Source organism: Mustelus asterias, chromosome 18 (genome assembly GCF_964213995.1).
Source record: "Mustelus asterias chromosome 18, sMusAst1.hap1.1, whole genome shotgun sequence".
Lineage (NCBI taxonomy): Eukaryota > Metazoa > Chordata > Chondrichthyes > Carcharhiniformes > Triakidae > Mustelus > Mustelus asterias.
Window position 1 is genome coordinate 77314154 of NC_135818.1, and position 20310 is coordinate 77334463.

Consider the following 20310-nt stretch of genomic DNA (forward strand, 5'->3'; position numbering starts at 1 on the left):
TCTTTATTTAAAGGTTACCACAGTGGGGGCAATTTTTGAACATTCAATCTATTAAACCAGCTCAGAATTTTGAAGATCCCATTCAGGTCTCCTCTTAGTCTTTTCTTTTCCAGATAAAAGAGCCAGAGACAGCTCAATTCTTTCCAAATAGTTGAATCCTATCAATTCTGGCAACATCCTTATAAATCTTTTCTGCACTTTTTCTAGCACTTCAACCTGCTTTATGTAATATAGAGCCCAGAACTACAGAACACAAGCGAGTTTTAACCAAGGTGCTACATTTTTTTTAAGCTCTTTACCCCATTTAGTTTCTTACCTTCCAAGGATCTTCCTCATTAATCCACCAACCAACAGGAGCCCTAGCACATTTTACCATATTGTATTACTTATTTACCCAATCAGCAAATATGGTTTATGCCTGCCTGCACTTTGATGTAGTCCACCACACTACACCTACCCAGCACATAGACACAAAAATATTGTCATCAGTAAATTTCAACACCATACTAACTCAGTATTATTTATGCACGTGTACAGTAGTAGTCCTGGCAGGACACCAATTCCAACTTTCTGCCAGGCAGAGAAACTTCCCAAAACTTAACTTTTGTTTTCTGTTTCGTACCCATCTTTCAATCCATTTTGCTACCTGGGCCCTAATTCCACATGCCTTGGTTTTGAGTTTATGTGGCACTTTACCGAAGGTCTTCAGAAAGTCAATGTTTACTGCTCCCACTGCATTGCCACTTTCTCTTACTTACTTCTTTGAAGAATTTAATAAGGTTCATTAAACATGATATTCCTTTCAAAAAATCAATCCTTTTATATATGTACATATTACTTTGGATGGACAGCAATATTGCTAAAAAGCAAAGCTCAAAAAAAATAATCAGGGTGCCAAAATACATCTTGTTCCATTTACATAAATGATGCAGTCTCAAAAACTCAATGCAAGGTGCCAAATTTGCTACCGGCAAACTGGGAAGGACAGTGGAAACGTAGGAAAATAAAAAATTACAGTTGGCTGGACAAGATATTTTATGCGGGCAGATAAAAGTCAGATGAAATTCAAATAAAGAACAAAAGCAATTCACTGCACACAAAATGGAAAAGTAAGCAAAATAAAAATATTGAGGGAGTGCTTCACTATTAGAGGTGCTGCCTTTCTGATGAGATGTCAAACTGAGGCCCCACCTGCCCCCTCAGGTGGATGTAAAAGATTCCATGGCACCGATTCAAAGTAAGAAGTTTAACAACACCAGGTTAAAGTCCAACAGGTTTATTTGGTAGCAAAAGCCACACAAGCTTTCGGAGCTCTAAGCCCCTTCTTCAGGTGAGTGGGAATTCTGTTCACAAACAGAGCATATAAAGACACAAACTCAATTTACATGAATAATGGTTGGAATGCGAATACTTACAACTAATCAAGTCTTTAAGAAACAAAACAATGTGAGTGGAGAGAGCATCAAGACAGGCTAAAAAGATGTGTATTGTCTCCAGACAAGACAGCCAGTGAAACTCTGCAGGTCTAGGCAACTGTGGGGGTTACAAATAGTGTGACATGAACCCAATATCCCAGTTGAGGCCGTCCTCGTGTGTGCGGAACTTGGCTATCAGTTTCTGCTCAGCGACTCTGCGCTGTCGTGTGTCGCGAAGACCGCCTTGGAGAACGCTTACCCGTTGTCTACCTGATACGCTGCAAGAAAGGATGTCCCGAGACATGGTACATTGGGGAAACTATGCAGACGCTGCGACAACGGATGAATGAACACCGCTCGACAATCACCAGGCAAGACTGTTCTCTTCCTGTTGGGGAGCACTTCAGCGGTCACGGGCATTCGGCCTCTGATATTCGGGTAAGCGTTCTCCAAGGTGGCCTTCGCAACACACGACAGCGCAGAGTCGCTGAGCAGAAACTGATAGCCAAGTTCCGCACACACGAGGACGGCCTCAACTGGGATATTGGGTTCATGTCACACTATTTGTAACCCCCACAGTTGCCTAGACCTGCAGAGTTTCACTGGCTGTCTTGTCTGGAGACAATACACATCTTTTTAGCCTGTCTTGATGCTCTCTCCACTCACATTGTTTTGTTTCTTAAAGACTTGATTAGTTGTAAGTATTCGCATTCCAACCATTATTCATGTAAATTGAGTTTGTGTCTTTATATGCTCTGTTTGTGAACAGAATTCCCACTCACCTGAAGAAGGGGCTTAGAGCTCCGAAAGCTTGTGTGGCTTTTGCTACCAAATAAACCTGTTGGACTTTAACCTGGTGTTGTTAAACTTCTTACTGTGTTTACCCCAGTCCAACGCCGGCATCTCCACATCATGACCGATTCAAAGAGCAGGGGAGTTATTCCGGCCAATATTCATCCCTCAATCAAATACAGACACAGATTATCTGATTATCACATTGCTGTTTGCAGGAGCTTGATGTGTGCAAATTGGCCGGTGAGTTTCCTACATTCCAACAGTCACTACATTCACTGGCTGTAAAGAGCATGGTTATATCTGTTCTTGATTCTTTCTGATCTTGTAAAATCAAGTAAACTTGATCAAAAAACTGTACTCATTTCAACCATTGTAGTTTATTTTAAAAAGAATGTTATTTCTGCTACAGCAAATGTAAAATCAAAATGACTGCTTTTAATGTCACAACATACTCACTCGAGTAATATATTGGCCACTGATAGGCCACCACACTCTGATTTGTGTACAGAGGTTGGGTATGATTGGATGCAAGTTTGTTTCCACCCAAGCTTCTGCTTCAAGCTGTATTAAAATTAGAATAAACCAACAGGAGATAAGAGTTTCCCTACAGGAAGGGAACAAAAAATCTCAAATAGCATCCTCAGATTTCTCTCCTAGCAGATGGCTGTAGAGGCAAGGGAGCAAACTGGATAGAAGTGCTCGCACAAAGATGAATTTTTCAGAACAAAACTTGGAAAACCCAAAATCAATCCCTTTCTCCAGCTCTGTGTTAAATTGTGAACAAAGATTATTTTCAAAGGCTTAAAGAAATAGAAACCCTGATTATTCACCTTGTTGATTTCTTTCAGTTTGCGTCCATGAATGTTCCTCTTGGCACAGGTCTGATTATCTGCACTCATTTCTGCGATGTAAACCTGTAAAGAGGGAAAGAAATTAAAAATCATGTTAGTGCATTCAACTTTCCAACACAACAACTGAAGGTAGAGAAAATTGCCAGAACAGCAAAATACGACGTTTCCTGGAAAATGCTCAACTCAATCAATTGCCAGTTTAATTCTTTAGTAAACATTTAAGCAACTTAATCTGCACCATTAATTAAGCAGATCTTTATGACTTTTCTCCCCACGATTCTCCTCCTTCCATCAATGTAGCTGCAATTATTTGGAATCTAAATGAAACGCTTTAAAATATGGTTTAAGTTTTATTTATTATCACAAGTAGGCTGACATTAAGACTGCAATGAAGTTACTGTGAAAATCCCCTAGTCTGGTATCTGTTCGGGTACACTGGGGGAGAATTTAGCTAGGCCAATGCACCTCATCAGCATGTCTTCTGGATTGTGGGAGGAAACCAGAGCACCCGGAGGAAACCCACACAGACACGGGGAGAACATGCAGACTCCCCACAGACAGTGACCCAAGCTGGGAATTGAACCCAGGTCCATGGTACTGTGAGGCAGCAGTGCTGACCACTGTGCCACTGTGCAGCCCTGATTATTTCTTTTCTTTCCAAATAATTGGATCAATAATGATAATTGGCAATGCACTGCACTTAATGAGTATCAGCTATAAACCTAAAATTCCAGGATTCCATCAGCACGAGAAGTGGAACAGAACCTTTGTCCTTTCATGCATAAGGCACTGAATATTATATCAAATCACAGAGACTGGAGTCATTTCCATGGATGTGATGGTGACTTCAAGTTAGCATAAGTGTTTATAAACTTTGAATCAAGAAAAGCAGCTTCAGCATCTTGTGTGAACAATTTTGCTGCTTGGCAGCTTTATATGCAGCCACCTTAGCTCCATGTTTGGAACTGTGATCCTAAATCCCTTCACCTCTACATCCTCCTTTAAAATTCTCCTTAATTCACCACATTGAACATGACTTTTGCCATTTTCTCCGACACCCATCATTTTCCTGACGGCAGTCTGTAAAGTACCTTGGGACGTTTATCCACGTTAAGGGTGCTTTATACACCTTAAGTTGTTAACTTACCTCAAAGCCTTTGGTTTTAGCTGCACTCCATAACTGCTCAAAATGTTTGACTCTGTTGTTGATGGCATCAACAATGATGAAGGGGAAAAAGCCATCGTCTAGTGTTTTCCGGAATGTTTTGAACATGCTGCTTCTGTAGGTGTCCTCCATTTCTGGCTCATATTCATACTCCAAGACCTAAGGGGAAAAGAGAGAAAGAAAACAAACATTTGATTAAGCATTGGAGAACAGATCAGTCTTTTTCTTTCCAAATAATTGGATCGATAATGATAATTGGCAATGCACTACACCTAATGAGTATCAACTATAAACCTAAAACTCCAGGATTCCATCAGCACATGAGCAATGGGACAAAATCTGTGTCCATCCATGCACAAAGCACTGAATATTTTTTCAAATCATAGGGAGTGGAGTCATTCCCATGGATGCGATGGGACAGTTCAGCAACGTGCACTCTAAGTCATTTGTAAGTCAAACAGCTCAGGGCCACATTACCATAAAGTGTTTGAGAGCCCAATTTTGGAGCGAAGAAACAGTATTATTAACAATATTGAGTTCCAAAGAGATGCATTTGTAGGCACAGCTAAGATGATCAACTGATTCTGTCCAGGACCCATTAAAGATTGGAAATCTTTGGCAAAACTGACACTAGTTCTTATCTGGTGAGAGTTCAACTGCAGCCTTCAAAGGACCGTACTTAATACCATTCCCACTGTAGATCAAGAATTTCTCCAGACACTTGAGATAATGTCGTGATGCGAAAACTGCTGCTGATCTTTATTAGAATCTCGGGAAAGGAATTCAATTACAAAACAGTCCAGTATTTCCTGCAACATCGTAATCAACGAAGTGCACTGCAAGTTTAGTGGAATAATCTCACTATTAATAAGTTCCTCCATATTTTGCTGCATTTCTGATCAGTGTGCCACATCAGGGATGGAGGCCAATTGGAAACAGAACAACCATTCCACCCCCTTTGCTTCCCTGCCACTCCCACAATCCCAAGAAGTTTGATTTGTATATAAAGAGGATGAAAAGTCTTGAAAACTGACTTTTATGCAAAGCTAAAATACGACGCTCAGCAATTGCCAACAGGCTGATTCTGTTTCAATGGAATCTTTTGGCCTGCTGTAGTTCCCATAACTGAGCTGAGTCTGTCTCCTAGTTTCAGACCAGCTCACACTGAATCATGCAGACAATTAAAATAAAGAATCCACTGGTTATAAATTATATTGCTGCCAGACCACTGCACCATTATATTTAGGTTTAAGTGGCAGCTGCATGAAAGTTGATAAGACTCAAGTGCAAATGTCATTGTTTACAGTGGCAAGTGGAGGTATAAAAACCAGATTCCAAATGTTTTGGCAACGGGATCTGCAAAGTTGCACGACAGGCCAAGATAAGAGCTTCATAAGCAATCGTGTAAAACACTTATCCCATCTTTCTATTTCTCTATTGCTTTATTCAAGGGCTCTGATGACATAGATTAGGGCAGCACAGTGGCAGAGTAGTTAGCACTGCTGCCTCACAGCATCAGGGGCCCAGGTTCGATACTGGACTCAGGTGACTGCGGATAGTTGGGAACCTGTCTCGGGGGCAGGGAATTCATATGGTGTTCGTGGAAGTGGAAATGACTAGGGTTGGGAAGCATTTTCCGATCAGGGCCAGTGTGATCTCCTGGACTCGTTTCGATCGCCTCAGGGGGTTGGAGAGGAATTTCCCAGATTTTTTCCCCCCATATTGGCCCTGGGGTTTTCACTCTGGGTTTTCGCCTCTCCCTGGAGATCACATGGTCTGAAATGGGGGGGTGGGGGTGAGTTGATAGGTTGTGATGAACAAAGCATCGTAGCTGTGAGGGACAGCTCGGTGGATAGGATATTAGTATGTAGATAGGCTGGTAAATTGGACGGGGATCCTGGATTCAGGATTCAATCCTGGACCGGGGAGCGGCGCGGGCTTGGAGGGCCGAAGGGCCTGTTCCTGTGCTGTATTGTTCTTTGTTGACTGTCTGTGTGGAGTTTGCACATTTGCCCTGTATGTGCGTGGGTTTCCTCTGGGTGCTCCGGTTTCCTCCGGGTGCTCCAGTTTCCTCCCACAGTCCAAAAATGTGCAGGTTAGGTGGATTGGTCCTGCTAAATTGACCCTTAGTGTCCAAAGATGTGTAGGTTATGTGGATTAACCATGGTAAATATGCGGGGGTATAGGGATAGGCCTGGGTAAGATGCTCTTTTGGAGTCGGTGCACACTCAATGGGCCAAATGGCCTTTTTCTGCACTTTAGAGATTCTATGATTCTATGAGATAAATTGCACAGGCTTATAGTGAGGCAAGACCCAGAAAAGGCTAGACCTGCATCTTCAATAATATCAACTGGAGTTGGCAAGATTCATAGTAGGCAAAATTGTGCGAATTATAATTAACTAAGCCTTTGGATGTGGAATTCCATGAGTGATATTGAGAGATTATCTGCTTTGAATAATTACTTGTGGTGTAGAGGTTCTCTTATGATACAGAGATCACAGAATACACATCAGACTGAGCAATTACAGGAAAATTCCTCAGCTAGTTTGAATGCTGCAGTTTTTGATACTTAAATGAAAATTTAAAAGCCACTCCTTAAATATAAAGTCTTTGAGAAAAAAATAAATTACTCAATCCAATCCAATAGTAAATTGTCTGTTTTGTGCAATGGATCCACATTCACAGGAAAACATGTTTCACAGTGGACACTTTAGTAGCCACCTGATTTTAGAGCATAAGTTGTAGGAGCAGAAGTAGGCCATTCAGCCCATTGCATCTACTCCACCATTCAATGAGATCATGGCTGATCTGATATAATCCTCAACTCCTCTTTCCTGCCTTATCTTCATAGTTCTTAAAAATCTGTCTATCTCAGCCTTGAACATATTAACTACCCAGATTCCATACCATTCTGCGATAAAGAATTTCACAGATTCAATACTCTCTGACAAAAGAAATTCCTCCTTATTTCTGTCTTAATTGGGCAACCCCTTATTCTGAGATTATGCCCACTGTTCCTGAACTCTTCCACAAGAGGAAACGTCCTCTCAGCATCTACCTTCTCAAGCCCCCTGAGAATCCTATACGTTTCAATAAGGTCCACCTCTCATTCTTATAAACTCCAATGAATATAGGCCCAACCTATTCAACCTCTCCTCATAAGAAAATCCCTCCATAGCAGTGGTCAATTGAGTGAATCCTCGCCGGACAGCCTCTAATGCCAGTATATATTTTTTTCCATTTGTTTAAGGAGATTTGAACCTCAAGCCCCACATAGCAAAGACATAACCTGGTGCATTAATCAAACCCAGGAAGGTAATTACTTTCTGATTCAAACTAGAAGTTGCTATAACCATTTTTCTCAGCACTTACCTTCTTTTTGATTCGCTTGCCACTGTCTGGATCCTTCACTACTTTTTCTACCTCAGTCATGAAGTAATCATCCAAGCTGAGGACCCGTGGTGCAGCTCCTCCATACTCTACCTCCTTGTCCTAAATATACACATAGAGACACAGGTACTTTAGTTAACAACAAAGAGACTCTATAGAGAAGTTCCAATTTATTACCTAACTTTTAGACTAAAATACGATTTAATATCTGCTGTTGGATGACAAAATGTTAACAGAAGTTCCCAAACAGAAACTCTTATTTCAAATTTGGGGTTATTTCAGATAGATCTGTATCCGAATGCTGAAAACAAAGCAATCCCACAACCAACGCATCAAATCTAAGCTCTGCATTTCTGCCTACCAGACATGAATGGTGGTGGGCAATGAAACAACTAACCGAAGGAGGAGGCTTCACAAATATAACCATCCTCAATGATGAGAGAGAGTCCTGTACTTCAGTGTAAAACATAGAAACACAGAAAATAGGAGTAGGGCATTCAGCGCCTCAAGCCTACTCTGCCATTCGACAAAATCATGGCTGATCCTTTAGCACATCTCCATATTCCTGCGCTCCCCATACTATTTAAAGCTTCAGTGTTTAGAAATCCATTTCCTTCTTAAATATATTCAGTAACTTAGCCTCCACAGCTTTCTTTTTCATTTTCTCATCTCAATCCTAAATGGTCTACCCCGTATCCTGAGACTGTGACCCCTTGTTCCAGATCTGAACACCACCGCCCCCCCCCACCAAGGGAAACAGACCGAATCTTTCCTTATATGACAATCCTGCCATCCCAGGAAACATTCTGGTAAACCTTTGCTGCACTTCCTCAGTGGCAAGTATATCCCTTCTTAGGTAAGGAAATCAAAGCTGCACACAAAACTACACGTGGTCCTGTACCACTGCACTAAGACATCCTTGGTCCTGTACTCAAAATTCCCCTGCAATGAAGGCCATTATACCATTTGCCTTCCAGACCATTTGCTACACCTGCATGCTTGCTTTCAGTACTGCAGTACAAAGAAACCCAGGTCCCTTGGTACATCAATATTACCCAATCTATCATTGTTTAAATACTCTACCATTCTGCTTTTCCTACCAAAGTGGATAATTCAGCATTTATCCACACTAACTGCATCTACCATGTACTCGCCCACTCACTCGACTTGTCTGAAATCACCTTGAACATGCCCTTCATTACTCACATTCCCATCTAGTTTCGTGTCATCAGCAAGCTTGGAGATATTACATTTGGTTCTCTCATTCATAAATATTGTGAATAGCCAGAGCCCAAGCACTGATCTCTGCAGTACCCCACCTGCCTGCCACTGCGAAAAAGATCAATTTATTCCTACTGTTTATCTTCTAATCAATTCTCAAATCTGTGCCAATATATCACACACAATCCCATGTGCTTTAATCTTGCACAGTAACCTCATATGACTTAAGTTTTCTGAAAACATAAATACACCACATTCTCTGGTTCTCCCTTACCTATTCTACTAGTTACGCGCTCATAGATCTCAGCAAATGTGTCAAAGATAATTGCCCTTGTCTAATCCCATTGATTTTTGAAGTGTCCCGCTATCACATCCTTTATAACAGACTTTAGCATTTTTCCTACTCCTGATGTTAGGCTAATAGGTCTGTAACTCCCCATTTTCTCCTTCCCTCCTTTTTTAAATAGTATTTCAAAGATGACAACTAACACATTCACTAATTCCATGGCTACCTTCTTTGGTAACCTGGGATGTAGATTACCAAACCATGGGAATTTCTCAGTTTATAGCCCCATTAATTTCTCCAGCACTGTTTTTTTGACTAATATTAATTTCCTCCAATTCTTCTTTTTCACTAGACCTTTGGTTCCCTAGCATTTTTGGGAAGTTATTTGTGTTTTCTTCCGTGAAGACAGAACTAAAGTAGTTGTTTTATTAGTCTGCCATTTCCTGACAAGGCTGAAGCATTTGCAAACATCTTTAGCCAGAAATGGCAAGTGAATGATCCAATTTTGCCTTCACCTGAGTTTTTCCAGTATCACAAATGCTAGTCTTCAGCCAATTAAATTCCCTCCATGCAATATCAAGAAATGGTTGAAGGCAATGGGTATAAATAAGGCTATGAGCCCTGACAACATCCTGGCAGTCATACTTAAGACTTGTGCTCTAAAACTAGCCATACCCTTAGCCAAGCTGTTCCAATAGAGCTACAAGTCTGGCACATATGCAACATTGTGGAAAACTGCCCAAGTAGGTTCTGCCCACAAAATGCAAGATAAATCTAATGCGACCAATTACCACACCCTCTGACTTCTCTCAATCATCAACAAGGTAATGGAAGCAGTCATTGGCCAAGCTATCAAGTGTCATTTACGCAACAATAATCTGTTCACTGATGCCAAGTTTGGGTTCTGCAAGAGCCACTCGCTTCAGACCTAATTAAAACTTTGGTTTAAATGCACACAAAAGAACTGAAGTCAAGATGTGAGATGAGAATAAATGTCTTTGACATCAGGGCAGCATTTGACCAAGTACAGCACCAAGGGGCCTAATAGCACTTTTCGTGTACCTATATCAGGGACTGCAGGGATTCATGGCTCATCTTCAATTAGGGATGAACAATACATGCTGGCCTTGCCAGCGACAGACACACTCACCCATGAAATTAAAAACAATCTCTAATAATGCATTACTTGGTGATAACCAGAGTCAAGATTTTGTTCAAAATGTCCTATTAATCAGTACATTCAACCACTACTGGCTAAATTCTAAAGATTCCATATTTTTAAAAACCTAATTAAGTCTACAATAAGAATATTAATGCAAAGTCGTTCCAACAACTGTGCAATTAAATAACATGTATCTGCAAGCTTCCACTGCAAACCTTATAATTCAGCAGGCATGCCGTGAAAAAGCAAAGCATTAGGGAAAAACTTCCTGCCAGTTTTTTCTCACCCCCATCATTCAGGAACTGACATTTTGCTGGAGTACAGTTAGTCCTCTAGTATATCTCAATCATGAACCCATAGATTTATGCATGCAGAGATAATTACCTACATTTATATAGTGCCTTTAGGCTCAGTCAAAGAGAACACATGCATGCACACAACCTCCAAGCTGCTGGATAATGAATAGTAGCAGATAACGTTTGAGGACCTTTCATCTCCAACCAGAAATGCTAAGTTAAATTGTACACTCCCAGTTGATGTCAACTGACTCGCGCTCCTTGGTCTTTACGGCACAGGGCTATTTATTCTTCTCAGTAGCAGAGTCATGAGGGAATCTCTCAAATGTTTTTATAATGGACAATATTCCAACCTTTGTTCTGACGAAATGTCAATGACTGTTTCTCTCTCCACAAGTGCTGCCAGACCTGAGTATTTTCAGCACTCTATTTTTATTCCACTCTTCGTACAATTTTCCCTAATAATTTGCAATCTTTAAAATGGCCAATCAAAAGATGATACTCACACGAATTAGTTTAGCAACATGTGTCTTCCCACTGCCAGGGAGCCCTCGCATAATAACTACAATCTGTAAGATATTATGGACAACAAGGAAAGTAATGTTATGAGTTAAAGTAAAATTTAAATAATCAGATCCACATATTTCAAATGTTTTAATCAAATACAAGCAAATTTGCATCGAAAATAAACTGGTTCTTAGCATATATTACTATTGTACTCAGGTCAGACAAATTTTCTACTTGTCCTAATCTATTGCAGCATATGATAGGATTTAGCCATGAAATGCGTAATAAATAATTCCTTTAAAAACTCACAAAGAATCAAATTCTATTACTATGCACAGAAATAGAGAGAAACTGAACATCTGTATAAACTGCTTTTGCTTAGTGTCGGGTAACTGCACTTAAAGCAACCAAATGTTAGAATGAACCAAATTCATCCTTAATAGGAGTCAAATTAAAATTTACTGAACTGCAACTAAAAGATTGGGCCAGACTCTGATGTGAAACAAATGGTGGAGGCAACAGTTCTCACCACTATATACACAAATACGCAAGAGAGGGGGGGGAGTGGCACTGTTGATCAGGGATAGTGTCACGGCTGTAGAGAAGGTGGACGCCGTGGAGGGATTGACTACGGAGTCTCTGTGGGTGGAGGTGAGGAACAGGAAGGGGTCGGTAACGTTGCTGGGTGTTTTCTATAGGCCGCCCAATAGTAACAGAGATGTTGAGGAGCAGATGGGGAAACAGATCCTGGAGAGATGTAGGAATAACAGAGTTGTCGTGATGGGAGATTTTAATTTCCCAAACATAGATTGGAATATCCCTAGGGCTAGGGGTTTGGATGGAGAGGAGTTTGTTAGGTGTGTCCAGGAGAGTTTCCTGACACAGTATGTGGATAAGCCTACTAGAGGAGAGGCTGTACTTGATCTGGTGCTGGCTAATGAACCTGGACAGGTGGAGGATCTCTCAGTGGGTGAGCATCTTGGGGATAGCGATCATAATTCTATCTCCTTCACGATAGCATTGGAAAGAGATAGGATCAGGCAGGCTAGGAAAGTGTTTCTCTGGAGTAAAGGGAAATACAGTGTCATCAGGGAGGAAATTAGACGGGTAAATTGGAAGGAGGCATTCTTGGGGAAAAGTACCGAAGGAAAGTGGAGGATTTTCAAGGAATGTTTGTCTGGAGCTCTGCATGACAACGTTCCGATGAGACAGGGGGGTGTTGGTAGGGTACGGGAACCGTGGTGCACGAAGGTTGTGATGAACCTGGTGAATAAGAAAAGAGAGGCGTACAGAAGGTTCAGAGAGCTAGGAGGTGTTAAGGATTTAGAGGAGTATACGGGATGTAGGAAGGAGCTTAAGAAGGAAATTAGGAGAGCGAGAAGGGGTCATGAGAAGGCCTTGGCGGGTAAGATTAAGGAGAATCCCAAGGCTTTCTACAAATATGTCAAGAGTAAAAGGATGAGATGTGAAGGCACAGGACCCTTAAAAGGTGAAGGGGGAAAAGTTTGTGCGGAACCGTTAGAAATGGCGGAGCTGCTTAATGAATACTTTACCTCGGTATTCACGGTGGAAAGGGATCTGGGTGGTTGTACTGCTGGTTTGCGGTGGACAGAAAGGATCGAGCATGTGGACATAAAGAAAGAGGATGTGTTGGAACTATTGAATGGCATCAAGGTTGGTAAGTTGCCGGGACCGGATGGGATGTACCCCAGGTTACTGTGGGAGGCGAGGGAGGAGATTGCGGAGCCTTTGGCGATGATCTTTGCATCGTCGATGGAGACGGGAGAGGTTCCGGAGGATTGGAGGATTGCAGATGTGGTCCCTATATTCAAGAAAGGGAACAGGGACAGCCCGGGAAATTACCGACCGGTGAGTCTAACCTCAGTGGTTGGTAAGTTGATGGAGAGGATCCTGAGAGACAGGATTTATGATCATCTAGAGAAGTTTAGTATGATCAAAAGTAGTCAGCACGGCTTTGTCAAGGGCAGGTCGTGCCTTACAAGCCTGGTTGAGTTCTTTGAAAATGTGACCAAACACATTGACGAAGGAAGAGCGGTGGATGTGGTCTATATGGACTTCAGCAAGGCGTTCGATAAGGTCCCCATGCAAGACTTCTTGAGAAAGTGAGAGGGCATGGGATCCAAGGGGCTGTTGCCTTGTGGATCCAGAACTGGCTTGCCTGCAGAAGGCAGAGAGTGGCTGTGGAGGGGTCTTTCTCTGCATGGAGGTCAGTGACCAGTGGAGTGCCCCAGGGATCTGTTCTGGGACCCTTGCTGTTTGTCATTTTCATAAATGACCTGGATGAGGAAGTGGAGGGATGGGTTGGTAAGTTTGCTGACGACACCAAGGTAGGTGGTGTTGTGGATAGTTTGGAGGGATGTCAGAAGTTGCAGCGAGACATAGATAGAATGCAAGACTGGGCGGAGAAGTGGCAGATGGACTTCAACCCGGATAAGTGTGTGGTGATCCATTTTGGCAGATCCAATGGGATGAAGCAGCAGTATAATATGAAGGGTACCATTCTTAGCAGTGTAGAGGATCAGAAGGACCTTGGGGTCCGGGTCCATAGGACTCTTAAATCGGCCTCGCAAGTGGAGGATGCGGTCAAGAAGGCGTACGGCGTACTGGCCTTCATTAATCGAGGGATTGAGTTTAGGAGTCGGGAGATAATGCTGCAGCTTTATAGGACCCTGGTTAGACCCCACTTGGAGTACTGCGCGCAGTTCTGGTCACCTCATTACAGGAAAGATGTTGAAGCCATTGAAAGGGTGCAGAGGAGATTTACAAGGATGTTGCCTGGATTGGGGGGCATGCCTTATGAGGATAGGTTGAGGGAGCTTGGTCTCTTCTCCCTGGAGAGACGAAGGATGAGAGGTGACCTGATAGAGGTTTACAAGATGTTGAGAGGTCTGGATAGGGTAGACTCCCAGAGGCTATTTCCAAGGGCTGAAATGGTTGCTACGAGAGGACACAGGTTTAAGGTGCTGGGGGGTAGGTACAGAGGAGATGTCAGGGGTAAGTTTTTCACTCAGAGGGTGGTGGGTGAGTGGAATCGGCTGACGTCGGTGGTGGTGGAGGCAAACTCGTTGGGGTCTTTTAAGAGACTTCTGGATGAGTACATGGGATTTAATGGGATTGAGGGCTATAGATAGGCCTAGAGGTGGGGATGTGATCGGCGCAACTTGTGGGCCGAAGGGCCTGTTTGTGCTGTGGCTTTCTATGTTCTATGTTCTAAATTGGATAACAACCTCTGGTGACAGCGCATGCATAGCTAAAGATGAAAATCATAAGAAGCCATTCAAAATGAATTACTCCTCCATAGCCTGTATGAAAATGGCCCTGTCTGGTACCAATTAAAACATATTGAATGGCAAGAAGTTCTTGTAGTGCCATCATAGGCACAGACTAAATTTGTCACTATGAGTTCCTTCATTCCAGTGTATGTATCCTTTGAACAATGTGGTTAAATCCTAATTACGATCAAATAACCTCTTTGGCACTGAAAATTCACCTAAACAAGGATGCAATCTCATTCCTTTAGTTTTTAATTACTGTTGGAGTTTTTTTAATCAGGGAGTTAAGGATAGATCCTTCGGGAACCTTAAAGTGATAAGCTGTTTGGGAAAAGAATCCATTGCTAGATATGTTTTGGCCATGACTGAAAATGTAAAAATAGAACCAAACAAGGCTTGCGCCACAGAGTTGAATGGATAACAGAGGAAAGAAGTTGGAGCACGTTGGTTCGATCAGCTTGAAAGGCTATAGATAGTTAGAGAAGAATCTGACACATATCAGTAATTGCTAATGAGAGAGAGAATAAGGCTTTGTTCTGATGGTAGGATGTGAAAAATAGTGTTCCTCTTAGATTAGTACTGTAACCTTAACTTTTCATTATATACCAACGGTTTGGATGAAAAAATGCTTATTCAAATTTCATATGTCAGTAAGGAGGCAAAGTTTTGTGGATGGGAACAATAAGTTACAAAAAAAAGACAGGAGATGTGAGTGGGCAAAATCAGCAAAATGGAGTTAACAAAGGGAAGTGTGAGACCATCCCTTTGAACCTGAGAAAGAAAATGAATATTTTCTGAATTGTGAGAGATTAGGAGCTGTAGAGGAGCACAGGTGTCCATGTACATAAATCACTCGAAATCCAATGGTATATTTGGCCTTTACAAGGGGAGTCCAACAGAGAGGAAGTTATGTTTCAGTTGTGAGGTCTGACTAAGGACCTTACATTTGGAGCAGTGTTCAGACTTGAGCACCAAATCTCAGAAAAGATAAACTGGCCATGGAAAGCATACAGTGTAGATTCACCAGAATCCCAGAGCTTCAACAGTTTATTAGAAAGACAGGTTACCTAAAGTGGCTCATATCCCTCGATGACACAAAAATTGGTGGAGTTGCGGATAGTGAAGAGGATTGTCAGAAGATGCAGCAAAATACAGACTGGTTGGAGACTTGGGTGGAGAAATGGCAGATGGAGTTTAATACCAACAAGTGAGACACAATGCTTTTTGGAAGGTCCAATGCATATAGGAATTATACAGTAAATGGTAGAACCCTTAGGAGTATTGACAGACAGAGAGATCCGGACGTATGTGTTCACTGATCACTGAAAGTGGCAATGCAGGTGGATAAGGTAGTCAAGAAGGCATATACATGCTTGCCTTCATCGGTCAGGGCATTGAATAGAAAAACTGGCAGGTCATGCTGCAGCTGTACAGAACCTTAGTTAGGTCTCATTTAGAATATTGTGTACAATTCTGGTCGCCACTCTACCAGAAGAATGTGGATGCTTTGGAGAGGGTACAGATGAGGTTCACCAGGATGTTGCCTGGTCTGGAGGTATTAGCTATGAGGAGAGATTGTATAAACTCAGTTTGTTCTCACTGGAACAACGGAGGTTGAGGGGTGGCTTAAGAGGCTTAAAAGATTATGAGTGGCATGGGCAGAGTGTATAGTCAGATGCTCTTTCCTGGGGTGGAAAAGTCAAGTACTGGGGGAAATAGGTTTAAGGAAAAGTTTAGAGGAGATGAGCGAGGCAAGTTTTTTTTAAAACACAGAGGGAGGTGAATATCTGGAACCAGCTGCCAGGGGAGTTGGTGGGAGCAGGTACGATAGCAGCATTTAAGGGGCAACTAGACAAATATATGAATATGATGGGAATGGAAGGATATGGATTCCGTAAGTGCGCATGGTTTTAGTTTAGGCAGACATCATGATTGGTGCGGGCTTGGAGGGCCGAAGGGCCTGTTCCTGTGCTGTACTTTTCTGTGTTCTTCTTTGTTCTTTTGAAGGTTGTGGGTGATCTAACTGAGCATTTTCAATAATTGAGGGGTTGGTTACAGTAGATGTAGAACCTATTTCCTCCGGTGGGGATTTCAGATCATCAGGACAGAATATTACAATCAGAAATTGCAAAACAGAGGGAGATTTTTGTTAGGAACAGAATCAAGTGATATGGAACAAAGACTGATAACTGGAGATAAGGTCTGTGATCTAACTGAACTTAGGTAAAAACAAATCAACTGTCACACAGCAAGTCCCCACAAATATCAAGCTGAAACTGACCAAATAACTTGTTTTTTTAAGATGTTTGTTGAGGAATAAATGCAAAGTCATGATATCAGAAAAATTCTCTGCTCTTCTAATGTAGAGGCCAATTAAGCTTTGGTTTAACATCACACCCAGAAGGCAACAGCTCTGATAGTGCTGCACTGCCTCAGTAATCAGCTTCACCAAGATTATGGAGTTAAAGTGGGGGTGAAAGTCTGACATTTTGTCTCACTAGCAAGGGTGTTTTCACTGAGCTAAGATTGACACAGACACCACACAAGCATGACTCACGAGTTTCAAAATATAATCTAACAAAGGGGAAAAGCTCAACAGAGAGTTGCAAACAAGAAACAAACAAACATAACTCACCCTATCAGGTCGGCTTTGCCTGCCTGGCATTTTCAGAATATCATCAACGTTTTTACTCTCTGGCTTTTTTTCAACACGTGGAGGAGGAGGATGTGATGGGTGAGGGGCCGAGGTGGGTACCCTTTCATCAGAATATCCACGTCGTTCACCTGAAATTTTAGGTAAATGAACAGATTTGACTAAGACTGGTATCAGTTTACCAATAAACATAAAAAACTTCAAAGATGTGCATGCAGTTAAAATAAACAATGCAATTCTGCAAAAAAAAAATGATTCTTACTGCAAAAGTCAGGACATGATATGAAGAAAGCAGTAATGTTGAGCTATAGGCACAAAATGAACAAAATGTACTGATTTACAGAATCTAGATTTTGTACAATTCTGGTTACCATCTTTACAAAAGCAGATTGACATAAGAGAACAGAGAAAACTAAGAGAGAGGATACTGGAACTTGAAAGTAAAGCTGTAAAGAAAGCAAAATGGAACTAGATTTGACTGCAAAGAACAAAAATAAATGCGAGTTGTAGAGTGTTGTAAGACTCAGTGCTGGGGCCTCAGCAACTTACAATTTATATTAATGACTTAGGTGAAGTGACAGAGAGTAATATATCTATGTTTCCCCATGATACCAAGCTAGGTGAAAAGTTAAGGTGTGGGGAGGACAAAGAATGACCTGGGCAACAAGGTGGCAGATGATTATAATGTGTAAAATTATTTACTTTGGTGAATAAAAATAGAACAGATAAGCAGAATCTTTTAAAAAAGATATGAAGCTTCTAAATATTGATGTTCAAAGAGTCTGGCTGTGCTTGTTCAAGGAACCCAGGAAGTCAGCATGCAGGGATAGCAATTTTTGTTCAATCACATGACATGGGCATCACTGGCTAGGCCAACATTTCTTGCCCATAACCAATTTCACCTCAGGTGGTGGTGAGCCACCCTCTTAAACCGATGCAGTCCATGTGGTGTAGGTATATCCATAGTGCTGTTAGGGAGGGAGCTCCAGGATTTTGATCCAGCAACAGTGAAGGAATAGTGATATAGCTCCAAGTCAGTGTGTTGTTCGGCTGGAGGGGATGGTGCAGTGGTGGTGCTTACATGCATCTGCTGCCCTTATCCTTCTAGTCTCACAACACCAGATTAAAGTCCAACAGGTTTATTTGGTATCACAAGCTTTCGGAACATTGCTCCTTCATCAGGTGACTCACTGAGTACTGACTCACCTGATGAAGGAGCAGCGTTCCAAAAGCTTGTGATGCCAAATAAACCTGTTGGACTTTAACCTGGTGTGAGAGACTTCTTAATGTGCCCATCCCAGTCCAACAGCGACATCTCCGCATCTTGTCCTTCTAGTTGGTAGAGATCACAAGTTTGGAAGATGCTGTTGAAAGAATCTTGGTACGGTGCTGCAGTGCATCCTGGGATACACACTGCTGCCACTGTGTATCGGTGGTAGAGACAGTGAATGTTTAAGGTGGTGGACGGAGTGTCAATCAATTGGACAGTTTTGTCCTGGATGGTACCAAGCATCTTCAATGTTACTGGACTGGAGGGGAGGCAGTGGCATAAGTGGCATTGTCAATGGACTAGTAGTAATCCAGAAACCTGGAATCAAAAGTATCTTGATGACCGTGAAGTCATTGTTGTTTGTCGTAAAATCCCATCTGGCTCACTGATGTCCTTTAGGGAAGGAAATCCGCTGTCCTTATGTGGTCGGATTCACATGTAACTCAGGGCCTAAAGCAATGAGTTGCATTTAAGAGTCAACCACATTTAATTACAGATTTTTATTGAATTCAAGTTTCATTATCTGCCATGGTGGAATTCAAACCCTGGTCCCCAGAGGGTGAACCTGGGTTTCTGGATTACTAGCCCAATGACAATACCACTATGCCACTGCCTTCCCACAACTCCAATAAATAACACTAATTGAAAAGACTTAATAAAGTAGATACTGAGAGATTATTTTCACTAATGAGGAACCTAAATCTTGGGGGCACATTCTCATGGCAAACTGATCATTTAGGACTGTGATGAGGAGTAATTGCTCATTTAAAGGATTGTGAATCTTTAGAATTCTCTATCCCAGAGGCTGGATTAGACAGATTTTAGACAGGGAATCAAGGGATTTGGGGAGCAGGTGGGAAAGTGGAGTTGAAGCCCAAGATCACCCATGATAGTACTGAATGGCGGAGGAGGCTTAACAGGCAAAATGGTCCACTCCTTGCTTCTATTTCTGGTATTCTTGTGAATAAAGAATGACCTAGGTTTATAAAGTGCAGAGGGTCATCGATAATATGGATATATATTATTTTCTAATGTCAACTGAGTACTATGAGGGAAATTAGAAAACTGCCAATTCTCAACCAAGACTAAAAATCAGAAACAGTCCCTCAGCAAATTTATATTAAAGCTGGTCGATGTTATTTTCATATATAAGCAGTTGGCCAATTGGAATTTGGACAAGTACAGATAATCTCGTCTATTCCAACACACAGGTATTCCAAACATAGCTAAACCTATCCACAATACTTAAATCATGCCATTCAGATCAATCTACCAGCACTGGAGATCTAAACCATTGATACTCCCAGAGACTGCTAGCAATGTGCGTACCGTGCAACAATTTCGTGTAGTTTAGATATAGCTATCACCTCAAATCACCTAATGCGATTTAGAATATGTCAGCAGTCATTTCAATGCCGCAATAATCAAATTTGCAAAATCATCATCAATAGGTACATAAATAGCTACTTAAAATCAAATACCTGCAAAACCACTAGATGGATGATCAAATGGTGGTCGATCAGATAAGCGATCAAACTGTGGTCTGTCAAAACCCCCTCGGTTGAAATGATCTTTACTGTCCTGAAAGTTGTGATATCCACTTGAACGGCCAGATGGGCCGTGGGACATTCTGCAAATGAAGCACACAAAGTAAGTTGACCTTTTGTATTTACTGGGGAAAGAATTTTGTTTACTTACAAAGAACAGAAGAGAACTAGGTTCCTCCATAATATGGCAACCGGAAAGCATCTCCCCTTGGTACAGAAATTTGCAGCTGCTTCATTGTCAGGCTTCAAGTCCAAAGACTGTTTTGGTGGATGCCAATGAATGTACCACTTAAAACAAATCTATAACATAGGTTTTGTTATTTGCATTCAGTAAAGATGAACATATATTAATGATACAACATTGCACTACAGAAATGATGTGGTGAGATGTTGTACCATTAGTTCACGGGTTTACAGCTGCATGAATAATAAGGGAAGTTTGATGTTGCCTCTTGGC

General features: G+C 41.7%; 1 protein-coding gene across 1 annotated transcript in view; it reads right to left on the reverse strand.

Moving 5' to 3' along the window:
* ylpm1 (YLP motif containing 1) overlaps positions 1–20310 on the reverse strand; it is a 103895-nt gene that overhangs the window by 22176 nt on the left and 61409 nt on the right. Inside the window, exons 11-16 of the mRNA XM_078234335.1 lie at positions 19788–19936; positions 17019–17167; positions 11090–11152; positions 7601–7720; positions 4209–4385; positions 3041–3124 (exon numbers count right to left, since the gene is read on the reverse strand). Of these exons, the coding sequence (XP_078090461.1) occupies positions 3041–3124; positions 4209–4385; positions 7601–7720; positions 11090–11152; positions 17019–17167; positions 19788–19936 (742 nt within the window). The remainder of the gene's footprint in view (positions 1–3040; positions 3125–4208; positions 4386–7600; positions 7721–11089; positions 11153–17018; positions 17168–19787; positions 19937–20310) is intronic.